This window comes from Papio anubis, chromosome 7 (genome assembly GCF_008728515.1).
Source record: "Papio anubis isolate 15944 chromosome 7, Panubis1.0, whole genome shotgun sequence".
NCBI lineage: Eukaryota > Metazoa > Chordata > Mammalia > Primates > Cercopithecidae > Papio > Papio anubis.
Genome location: NC_044982.1, coordinates 42,038,018 through 42,050,256, shown reverse-complemented (window position 1 = coordinate 42,050,256; position 12,239 = coordinate 42,038,018). Strand labels below are relative to the sequence as shown.

The 12,239-nt window shown below is 44.7% G+C and overlaps 2 protein-coding genes across 4 annotated transcripts in view; both read left to right on the top strand.

The window, feature by feature from the left end:
* The first annotated feature begins 164 nt into the window (after window positions 1–164).
* On the top strand, window positions 165–2,949 carry HSPA2 (heat shock protein family A (Hsp70) member 2). The gene has a single exon (XM_031668056.1). The coding sequence runs from the start codon at window positions 546–548 to the stop codon at window positions 2,463–2,465; it is 1,920 nt and encodes a 639-aa protein (XP_031523916.1). The 5' UTR covers window positions 165–545; the 3' UTR covers window positions 2,466–2,949.
* Window positions 2,950–9,116: 6,167 nt separating this feature from the next.
* PPP1R36 (protein phosphatase 1 regulatory subunit 36) overlaps window positions 9,117–12,239 on the top strand; it is a 43,982-nt gene continuing 40,859 nt past the window's right edge. The window contains exons 1-3 of one of the 3 annotated variants that reach the window (XM_009211726.3): window positions 9,117–9,276; window positions 10,129–10,193; window positions 12,015–12,062. In XM_009211726.3, coding sequence (XP_009209990.3) covers window positions 9,208–9,276; window positions 10,129–10,193; window positions 12,015–12,062 — 182 coding nt within the window. In that variant the 5' untranslated portion in view covers window positions 9,117–9,207. The remainder of the gene's footprint in view (window positions 9,277–10,128; window positions 10,194–12,014; window positions 12,063–12,239) is intronic. The other 2 variants (XM_017961244.3, XM_017961243.3) reach the window with 2 other exon arrangements.

The window sequence follows — 12,239 nt, the reverse complement described above, 5'->3', positions numbered from 1 at the left end:
CTTTCCTCACCCGGCTCCCCTTCCACGCCTCCTCCCCGTGCCACGCCTCAGTCCGCGCTGCTCATTGGTCGCGTGCCCTGCCAATCCGATGCCCATCGGCTAGGGCAAACACCGCGAAAAAGCGCGTACACCTGGCTCTGGGAGCGCGCGCCCAACGCCAGCCAGCAGCAGGAGGCGCGCGAGGCGCCGCGGCCCGGCGGCCGAGAGTCAGGGAGGAACCTTATTTACATAACGGCCGCCCCTCTCTCTCCTGGCGGGGGCCGGAGTCCCGCCCCTCGTCCAACTTGAAATCTGTTGGGCCACGGGCCAGTCACTCCGACCCAGGCAAGCCTGTGGTGGAGCTGGAAGAGTTTGTGAGGGCGGTCCCGGGAGCGGATTGGGTCTGGGAGCTCCCAGAGGCGGCTATAAGAACCGGGAACTGGGCGCGGAGTGCTGAGAGTTGCTGGTAGTGCCCGTGGTGTCTGGTGGGAGGTGACCGTTAGTTGACTCCGCGGAGTTCTTCTCCCTGGTTTCCCCATCCTAACGTCGCTCGCCTTTCAGTCAGGATGTCTGCCCGTGGCCCGGCTATCGGCATCGACCTGGGCACCACCTACTCGTGCGTGGGGGTCTTCCAACATGGCAAGGTGGAGATCATCGCCAACGACCAGGGCAACCGCACCACCCCTAGCTACGTGGCCTTCACGGACACCGAGCGCCTCATCGGCGACGCCGCCAAGAACCAGGTGGCCATGAACCCCACCAACACCATCTTCGACGCCAAGAGGCTTATTGGACGGAAGTTCGAGGATGCCACAGTGCAGTCGGACATGAAACACTGGCCATTCCGGGTGGTGAGTGAGGGAGGCAAGCCCAAAGTGCAAGTGGAGTACAAGGGGGAGACCAAGACCTTCTTCCCGGAGGAGATATCCTCCATGGTCCTCACGAAGATGAAGGAGATCGCAGAAGCCTACCTGGGGGGCAAGGTGCACAGCGCCGTCATAACGGTCCCTGCCTATTTCAACGACTCCCAGCGCCAGGCCACCAAGGACGCTGGCACCATCACGGGGCTCAATGTGCTGCGCATCATCAACGAGCCCACAGCGGCGGCCATCGCCTACGGCCTGGACAAGAAGGGCTGTGCGGGCGGCGAGAAGAACGTGCTCATCTTTGACCTGGGCGGTGGCACCTTCGACGTGTCCATCCTGACCATCGAGGACGGCATCTTCGAGGTGAAGTCCACGGCCGGCGACACTCACCTGGGCGGTGAGGACTTCGACAACCGCATGGTGAGCCACCTGGCGGAGGAGTTCAAGCGCAAGCACAAGAAGGACATTGGGCCTAACAAGCGCGCCGTGAGGCGGCTGCGCACCGCCTGCGAGCGCGCCAAGCGCACCCTGAGCTCGTCCACGCAGGCGAGCATCGAGATCGACTCGCTGTATGAGGGCGTGGACTTCTATACGTCCATCACCCGCGCCCGCTTCGAGGAGCTCAATGCCGACCTCTTTCGCGGGACCCTGGAGCCGGTGGAGAAGGCGCTGCGCGACGCCAAGCTGGACAAGGGCCAGATCCAGGAGATCGTGCTGGTGGGCGGCTCCACTCGTATCCCCAAGATCCAGAAGCTGCTGCAGGATTTCTTCAACGGCAAGGAGCTGAACAAGAGCATCAACCCCGACGAGGCAGTGGCCTATGGCGCCGCGGTGCAGGCGGCCATCCTCATCGGCGACAAATCGGAGAATGTGCAGGACCTGCTGCTACTTGACGTGACCCCGTTGTCGCTGGGCATCGAGACAGCTGGCGGTGTCATGACCCCACTCATCAAGAGGAACACCACGATCCCCACCAAGCAGACGCAGACCTTCACCACCTACTCGGACAATCAGAGCAGCGTGCTGGTGCAGGTATACGAGGGCGAACGGGCCATGACCAAGGACAATAACCTGCTGGGCAAGTTCGACCTGACCGGGATTCCCCCTGCGCCTCGCGGGGTCCCCCAGATCGAGGTCACCTTCGACATTGACGCCAATGGCATCCTTAACGTTACCGCCGCCGACAAGAGCACCGGTAAGGAAAACAAAATCACCATCACCAACGACAAAGGTCGTCTGAGCAAGGACGACATTGACCGAATGGTGCAGGAGGCGGAGCGGTACAAATCGGAAGATGAGGCGAATCGTGACCGAGTCGCGGCCAAAAATGCCCTGGAGTCCTATACCTACAACATCAAGCAGACGGTGGAAGACGAGAAACTGAGGGGCAAGATTAGCGAGCAGGACAAAAACAAGATCCTCGACAAGTGTCAGGAGGTGATCAACTGGCTCGACCGAAACCAGATGGCAGAGAAAGATGAGTATGAACACAAGCAGAAAGAGCTCGAAAGAGTTTGCAACCCCATCATCAGCAAACTTTACCAAGGTGGTCCTGGCGGCGGCAGCGGCGGCGGCGGTTCAGGAGCCTCCGGGGGACCAACTATCGAAGAAGTGGACTAAGCTTGAACTCAAGTCAGCGTAAACCTCTTTGCCTTTCTCTCTCTCTCTCTCTCTCTTTTTTTTTTTTTTTTGGTTTTGTTTCTTTGAAATGTCCTTGTGCCAAGTAGGAGATCTATTGTTGGAAGTCTTTGGTATATGCAAATGAAAGGAGAGGTGCAACAACTTAGTTTAATTATAAAAGGTTAGTTCCAAAGTTTGTTTTTTAAAAACATTATTTGAGGTTTCTCTTTAATGCATTTTGCGTGTTTGCTGACTTGAGCATTTTTGATTAGTTTATGCATGGAGATTCGTTTGAGATGAGAAACCTGAAGTTTGCACACCTGTTCTATAGAAGCTTGGAAACAATAAAATATATAGGAGCTTAAATTGTTTATTTTTATGTACTACTTTAAACTGAACACTGCAGTACTGTTAAGGACAGGTATACTTTTTGCAAACAAATGCATAAATGCAAATGTAAAGTAAAGCTGAAATTGATCTCAAAGTTACTGTCTTGGAGTTTTCAATTTTCCTTCCTTTATATTTTACGCATATTAGTCTTTTAAGATATTAGTATGATGTGAAATTTATCTGACCAATCTTGTTTAATTCCCAGATGAGGGTGCTGCCTTGAATTCCAACAACTTAAGGGGAGAAGAATCTGGGTAAACTTCACCCACCCTTAAATACAGAAACCTGACTGGGGGTCTTCCTAGTGTACCCAAACTCCTACAACTTAAGTGTCCAAATGAAAATTCACCTGAATATTCCAGGAAAATATGAGCTATATTCTGGGGTTAAGTATAAAATGAGCCTTTAACAAAAACTGGGCAGAAGTTGTCTTATAATTGCCAAAGAAAGTATGGAAACAAGTTAATTTTGTGACATACAGGAGCCTGAAACAAGAGACAGCAGGCAAGCTTTCAAGTGATTTAATAGTGAGTATAAATTTAGTCAAACTTGTTTAATTTTCTAGTAAAACAGCTCAACTTCTAAGCTTATGGCAAATTCTAATAACATGTTTCCTGCAGTTAGAATTACTTGGGTAGGGAAACACAGATTATTATTTTTTTTTTCTGGTTTGGGGATCGTAATGCTTTTGCAATATTTGCCTTAAATCACTACAATAGATTTCTTTTTTAAAAGGCAAACTGTACTAGATAGTCTTGTATTTTGTTAATATACAACTTGTCCATTTTCCTCCATATCCAATTTGAGATTGTTATAGATAGGAATATTGCAACCCTTTGGTGATCCACTATCCTGGACTTAATCTTTAAAATTCACATCCTTCAGAGAAAGGAATTCATTTTTATTTTTTAGTGAAATGACATGACTACTCTTTTCTTACTTTCTTTAAGGAGAACTTGGGAGAAATTCAGTAAAACCAATAGGAAAATGCATAGTTAACCTAATGTTTTTACTGCACATAGACATTTTGATATCTTTCCAAATGATATAGGTTTGCTTCATGTTGCTCATAAGACAAGTTATGAAAGCTTTATCTTCAATTTAGTAGTGGACCCATCTATGTCATTCAGAGAGATTAATTTTATGAATAATGGAATGAGTAATAATTTTAAAACTAGGTAAGAAGTTAGCCTAAGAATACTGGCCTTTGGTAATGACCCTTTCATACAAGAGTTGACTCTTAAGTACAGATAAGGTTTTTTTTGTTTTTTTTTTTTTCCTTTTTAGCAAGCTTCATTTGGGTAGAGGGGAGGAATATAAATAGCCAACAGTGAAATTGCTTCAAAATAAACTTAAAAACTTTTTTTTTTTTTTTTTTTTTTAAAAGGAAACTGCTTTTTATACTGTGAAAAGCTAAAGGTAACTCCAATTTATCAGTGCTGGTGTCACATTGGTGGAAATTTTTCAGCAACAAGCATTTAATGGTGTTTCATGGACTATAGGCATAAATATGTGACAAACTACTATGGTACTACAAAATCAGGTTAATTGTAGCTTTAGAGTGACGTTTACTGTGAGTTTTACCAAGTACCCATTCTGTTACCCTTTTATTAGTCCTTTATTTGTTGAAAGTGTTCATTCCTTGCTCTAACTTCAAAATATAATGAAGTCCTTCTGTAAATGTAGTTTGGTATGACTCATTTTAGACCTCACTTAAGAGATTAGTTTCTAAAGTATCAGAAAATGACCATTGGTAGTTTTTGATCCTGCGGCCTGGCCTCCGGTAACTTGCTATAATACTAACATCAATCTGGGCAGATACTTCATTTTCTATTTTGAAAAGTAATTTGTAAAACTCCTAGCATTCTTGAGAGTGTTTCTTATTTAATTCTCTCTTTTCAAATTTACCTAGATTTGCATATTACTAAGATAAAGCCACCTAAGTAGCCATTCACTTTCCAGGGGTCAGTTGAAACTGGTAACCTGATAACTCCTGGGAACTCCTTTGCAGATGTTAGATCAGCCATAGTCAAATAACAGTGGAAAAGTACTTGATGTTAGGATGGGGCTAAATTACAGTTTAAGGAATAACTAGTATCATTTGAACTAAGTAGTGGGTTATGTTGGGGACTAGAGGTCATGACTGAAGCAAATTCAATATATATATATAGAGAGAGAGTGCGAGTGAGAGTGTGTGTTAAGGGACGGAAGAAGTACATTTCTCTGACAGGCACTTATCTAAAATTCTTTTTTTTTCTTTGAGACGGAGTTTTGCTCTTGTTGCCCAGGCTAGAGTGCAATGACTTGATCTCGGCTCACTGCAACCTTCGCCTCCTGGGTTCAAGCAATTCTCCTGCCTCAGCCTACCAAGTAGCTGGGATTACAGGCATGCACCACCACGCGCGGCTAATTTTGTATCTTTAGTAGAGATGGAGTTTCTCCATGTTTGTCAGGCTGGTCTTGAACTCCCAACCTCAGGTGATCTGCCCGCCTTGGCCTCCCCGAGTGTTGGGATTACAGGCATGAGCCACTGCACCTGGCAAAAGCCCAGTATTTATTCTTTTTTTTTTTGAGACAGAGTCTTGCTCTGTTGCCTAGGCTGGAGTGCAATGGTGCGATGACTCACTGCAACCTCTGCCTCCCGGGTTCAAGTGATTCTCCCACCTCAGCCTCCCGAATAGCTGGGACTATGTAGTAGAGACAGGGTTTCACCATGTTGACCAGGCTGGTCTGGAGCTCCTGACCTGAAGTGATCTGCTCGCCTTGGCTTCCCAAAGTACTGGGATTACAGGCCTGACTCACCATGCCTGGCCCCAGTGTTTATTCTCGATATAGCCATTTTTTTTTTTTTTTTTTTTTTTTTTTTTGAGTCAGAGTCTTTTTCTGTCACCCAGACTGGAGTGCAGTGGAACAATCTCGGCTTACTGCAACCTCCGCCTCCTGGGTTCAAGCAATTCGAAGCAGTTCAAACTTAGCCTCTGGAGTTGCTGGGATTACAGGCACCCGCCACCACGCCTGGCTAATTTTTGTATTTTTAGTAGAGACGGGCTTTCACCATGTTGGCCAGGCTGGTCTTGAACTCCTGACGTCAGGTCATCTGCCCGCCTCAGCCTCCCAAAGTGCTGGGATTACAGGCCTGAGCCACTGCACCCAGCCTTGATATAGCTTGATATAGCTTTTGAAATAGAAATATTTTAGGGTATATGCATTTCTGAAATTTAATAGGGTGATGCTTAATGTTTAAATGTCTTTCCCTTAGAACATACCAAGATGTCATAGGCCCTTTCTTCCCGTGTCTTTCAGTGTAGATTAGGTTGTCTTTTAATTGAAGGCTTAGTAAATAAACACTCAAAAATGGAGCTGCTCGCCCGGCGTGGTGGCTCACGCCTATAATCCCAGCACTTTGGGAGGCCAAAGTGGGCGGATCACTTGAAGTCAGGAGTTCGAGACCAGGCTGGCCAACATGGTGAAACCTTGTCTCTACTAAAAATACAAAAATCAGCCAGGCATGGTGGCGTGCCCCTGAAGTCCCAGCTACTCGAGAGGCTGAGGCAGGAGAATCGCTTGAGCCTGGGAGGCAGAGGTTGCAGTGAGCGGAGATCAGACTACCGTACCCCAGCCTGGGCGACAGAGTGAGACCCTGTCTCAAAACAAAACAAACGAACAAACAAAAAAACAGGAGCTGCCATCTCTAGATGTATAGTGTCAGAAAAAAAAAAAAAAATTTTTTTAAAGGAGTTGCTGATTCAAAATTTTGCATTGCTGTTTTCTTCTGTGGAAAGTTAATTTTTTAAGGTAGAATTATAAAACCCTGTCCATTGGCTGGGCTTGGTGGCTCACGTCTGTAATCCCAGCACTTTGGGAGGCCGAGGCAGGCGAATCACGAGATCAGGAGATCGAGACCATCCTGGCTAACATGATGAAACCCCGTCTCTACTAAAAGATACAAAAAATTAGCTGGGCATGTTGGACGTGCCTGTAGTTCCAGCTACTCAGGAGACTGAGGCAGGAGAATGGCGTGAACCCGGGAGGTAGAGCTTGCAGTGAGCTGAGATCGTGCCACCTCTCTTCAACCTGGGCGACAGAACAAGACTGTCTCAAAAATAATAATAATAATAATTCTGTCCATTATCTTTTTTATAGAATTAGCACGCATTATATTCAGTTAATGTCTTGGACCTAAAATCTGGGACCAGCAATTTAGTTATATATTATATGCTCTTAGATAGTTATATGACCTTAAGGTTCTCTTAATTAGGCAAAAGAAAATTCCCCCAGCACTTTGCGAGGCCGAGGCGGGCGGATCACGAGGTCAGGAGATCGAGACCATCCTGGCTAACATGGTGAAACCCCGTCTCTACTAAAAATGCAAAAAATTAGCCGGGCGAGGCGGCGGGCGCCTGTAGTCCCAGCTACTCGGGAGGCTGAGGCAGGAGAATGGCGTGAACCCGGGAGGCGGAGCTTGCAGTGAGCCGAGATCGCGCCACTGCACTCCAGCCTGGGCGACTAAGCGAGACTCTGTCTCAAAAAAAAAAAAAAAAAAAAAAAAGAAAATTCCCTCACAGGACACTTGGAGTTATCAAATATTTAGAAAGTACTTTCATCCCTACTTTAAATATCATCAATTGTGTTTTTTTTTATTTAAAGGGAAAATCATATTTCCAGTTTTAGTTGTGAGTTTCTAATGTCATTTAAAAAGAAACCTAATTGGTGAAAAATGTACCTTAGGAAATAGGTAGGTCACTTTTTAAAATAAGTACTGTAATGATTTAGAGATGTAAAAACAATCTTTTCTTCCTGCTTTTGTTTGGGGTAAAGTGATAGAGAAGTATAAGATTGTCCCTTCGGAGTTACTGAAACTTTCCTTTAAATATTATGTCCCTCTATCATATGCGAAATAAATGCTCCTTTAATTTTTAAGTAGATATTGTTTTGGACTCTCAACTTTTATTTTTACCTAAGTTTTGTACATTAGACATCCTAAGTTTATTCTGTGATAAGATATATAGATCTTAAGTTTTCTGTCAGCACTTCTCCACATATTATTGGGATGAACTGAAGAGGTTTACTGACCACTAGTTTGTTCTTCCCGGTAATGATTGTGTAGTGATTGGATGCCATCCAGATTCCTTGGTCTTTCTTCATCTTTTCTGGAGCTTTACCTCATTATTTCCCTGTCCTGTGACCCCAAGTTATGTTCGCTACTTGGTGAAAAGCTCTCGGCATATGGGATATTCTCCTTTTCAAGCGTGTCATCATGTAGTAAGAAAGCCTTGTCTGCAGCCAGTATATAGGTGGGTTTCCATATATCTGGACCAAATGAACAGCTGCCAAAATGGACTCAAGTGAGCAGAACATGAGCCTAGATGATTACTATTTAATTGCTGTAGCCAGAAATTGTGTATTACCAAGCAGTGAGACTGGGAGGGTGGGAACAGAAGAAGCAGTGGGATGCCTACTGACATAATTTAAAAGTTTATGGGAGTATATACCCACTACTTATGAGCCTCTCATGCCAATTACACTGTGGTGATACAAAAGAATATACTAGGCATTCCCAATCATGTTGCATCATCTAGCATTGCTCACTCAGAGCTGGAAGGAAAAAAAAAAAAATCAACCAGAATCAGCATTATCAACTCAGTTGCAAGAAGGAATTACAAGACATATGATTTGAAAAGTGTAAATGTAAAAACATCAATTGAATACCCATTGACACTAAGGAAGGTTCTTTGTTTTTGAGCAACACTAATTTTGAGTACTTAAGACTGGTGCTTTACACACACCACTCCTTAAAAATCCACATAACCCCTGATTTGGTGTTTTCAGAAGCAGGATCAGAGTAGTCTTGTCCTAGGTTCCACAGCTCGTTAAGCAGCACAACTGTTCTTTTTTCCGTACCCAGGTTCTCTTCCACGAGGCTACCCTGCTTCCCCACCTCAACCCTGCTCTCCTCATCAACCTAGGTCCATCCTGGATTTGAACTTAATAATAGTGGTAATCATGAAAGTTTGGAAGAGATGGATCTTTCTTCCCTTAGGACTGAATGTAGTTACTCCAATTAAAACAGTAAAGTGAATAACTCATGAAGTTTACGGTTGGAATGCCATGAAGCATGATGCCCTGGGCGGCTTTTCAATGGATAGGCCAATAAGTCGCCACGGCTTTTAAGACTGGGAAACAGGGCACCAGGCTGGGCTTTGGAAATCTCGGCAGAAGCCTGCGTGCGGCAGCAGCCCGCGCGGCCGAGGACGGAAGCGACGCCCCGCCCCGCTCAGCGCCCCGGGTCGCCGGGTGCAGGCGCCTGCGAGCGGTATCCTCGGCGACGCCGTGTGGCGGCCAGGGAGAGGCCATGTACCGGGTGCCCGAGTTTTATGCGAGGAGGAAGCGGTTAGGTGGGCAGACGCCTTACTTAATGGATGTAAGTGCAGCCTTGGTCGCCCCCATACCTGGGCTGGGAGCAAGGCGGGCCCTGCTGCCCCCAACCGGCTCTCGGCGCCGCGCCCCTCGCCCTCCTCCAGAGGCAGGTCGTCGCCTTCGTCCCGGGCTGGCGGTTCTCAGAGACACCTGGCCATATTTGCCTGGAAAAAAAAAAACCTCTGGTGTATTTGACAGATGGTCAGAATTGAATTCTGGCTCCCTGCGCAGGTAGTTAGGTATTTACGAAATCCCACCTCACCACCTCAAATTGGTTGTCTGCAAAATAAGGATACCTACTGCGGGGGAAGCAGCCCCGCTCTGGGTAGAAAGGATGGTGGGGTGCTAGCTTCCACAGGTGAAAAGGGTGTACTTACTTTTTGCCACTGCCTGTGAAGGGCAGTGTTGGAGCCCGGAAAGCTCCAGAACTAGACAGCTGAGGTTACCCTGGGCATCAGTTTATTGTCTGAATTCCAATTAATTGGTAAATTGCTATGATGAGCTATATGTAGTCTCAATTTCCTTCCTTCCTTTCGCCCTTCCCTTCCTCCTCCTCTTCTTTCCTCCTTGTCTACTTTCCTCCCTTCCTTTCTTCCTCTCCCTCCTTCCTGCCTTTTTACTGAAACCACACCTAAAATCAAAGGGATAAAATCCTAGCTTCAAGTTTAACACTTTAGGATTCTACACTCTTATTGGAAGTGTAAAGAGGAACTAGTAAGAACCATTGTTTTTTGTTTCCTTTTTATTACTTAAAAGGTGTGTTAGTAAGTAGGAATTATTGTTAAAGATTTGTTGTCGCATGTGGATTGTAAATTGAGCTTTTAATTATTTTTGCTGCAATCATTTCGTTTTACAGCAGTTGGGATTGCGATTAGGGATGTGGTACTGGAAAGATGAAACCAGAACTCTTGAATTCAGAAGGTAAATTTTAACAACACTTTATTAGAGTTTTTATAAAAATTACATGTGCCTGGGGGGAAAAAAAGCAACACAGAAGAGTATAAAGGATAAATACCCACTGAAACCTCACCATCTGGAGACAATCATTTCAGTGAACGGCCTTTCTCTGAACACTTATCAGCTGCTTCATATGGACCAGACACTGTGCTAACCAGTTTACCAACTCTTTGAAACAGCTGCATGTTAACCAGTTTACAGATGAAGAAACTGAGGTATCAAAGGGTTCAGCGATTTGAGGAAAATTAAGTGACTTAGCCCAATCACACAGCTCAGAGGTGACTAAGATTATTTAAATGTAGGTATGTTTGATTTACAGAGTCCATGTTTTTAATTACTTTATAAAATTGCCTTTTTGAGTTAGAGAAATACAGTTTTACATTAATGGGACCATATTATACCTGCTGCAATAGATGGTGAATCTCACAAGATAAAATTACTAAATTAGGAAAAACTGATTCTAATCTCTATTAAGAAGACACTGACTCTTAACAAGTGTATAGCTAAACTAATAATACTAGACACTCTGTTGTGCACTGATTATGTGCCAGATATTTACATATTTTTCCAATTCTTAAAACAACTGTGGAAAGTGAACATTAATGTCCTCATTTTATAGATGAAGAAACAAGGCTCAGGGAGATTAAGCAACTGAACCAAAGTCATACAGCCAGTAAGTAGCAGAACTGATAGTTTGAACCAAGATTTGTCTAATGCCAAAGCCCTTTTCGTGTACTCACTGTCTCCCTCAACTAGACAGTAAGCTCCTCAGTGGCAGAAACTGTCTTATGCATCTTCAGGTCTCTGGAGCCATCTACAGAACCTCTTAAGTAGGTACTCAATAAATATTTATTGAGCATGTTCAAAGAATCTGCTAGATTCAAACAGAGGAAGAATAGATGCAGGTGATCAATTAGAAGGCCAGTTATAGGATTACAGATAATTATAAAAGTAAGCAATAGCGAGAGTTAGAATTAACTCCATGTTGGTAAAAATAGAAAGGCAAAGGACTAAGAAATACTTAAGAGATAGGATTGACAGGATATTTAGATAGGATGTGGGGATTGGATGTGAAGAGAGAGGGAAAAGCAGGTGTTTAGATTGGCTCCTAGTTGTGTCTGACTTGGGTGATCAGGTGGCTGGGATTGTCCTTCACCCATATACAGCATTAAAGTGACAAAACTGGCGGTCGGTTTGGTGGCTCACGCCTGTAATCCCAGCACTTTGGGAGACTGAGGTGGGCAGATCACTTGGGGTCAGGAGTTTGAGACCAGCCTGGCCAACATGGTGAAACCCCATCTCTACTAAAAATACAAAAATTAGCCGGGTGTGATGGCAGGAGCCTGTAATCCCAGCTACTTGGGAGGCTAAGACAGGAGAATTGCTGGAACCTGGGAAGCGGAGGTTACAGTGAGCCAAGATCGAGCTACTGCACTCCAGCCTGGGCAACAGAGAGAGACTCCATCTCAAAAATAAATAAATAAATAGCATGACAAAACTGGCCGTATGTTTCAGGTTGCTATGACTTGTTCACATTAATATGTCTTGGGCTGTTGGACAAATAGGGCTGGAGGTCAGGAAAGGAGTTAGCTAAGCAGACATATATATTTACACTAGATGTTTATAGTTACATTATAAATATAATGACATGTAATTAAACAATAATTCAAAGGCTTAACATTTTATTACAGTCAAAATCAAAAGTTGACATTTTATAGAATATATATTTGAGTATTTCTGAGTAACCCATCACTTCAAAGCAGTAATTTCAGTTTTCTTTCTCAGGTTTGCCGCAGAAGATTCTGTCCAGTGGCTCCTGAAACATCACCCTCAGTAAGTGTGAGATAGACAGTGAGATAGCTTTGGATTAGACGGACAAGATAGTTACAGGAGTCAAAATACATGTTAAAGCACAAGAGAATGTGTATATAAATATTAAATGCCTTTTTTTTTTTTTTTTTTGAGATAGAGTCTCACTCCTGTTGTCCAGGCTGGTGGACAGTGGCATGA

Bases quoted from the DNA above. Each gene is read 5' to 3' on its own strand.
- HSPA2 (XM_031668056.1), top strand. From the start codon at position 546: ATGTCTGCCCGTGGCCCGGCTATCGGCATCGACCTGGGCACCACCTAC.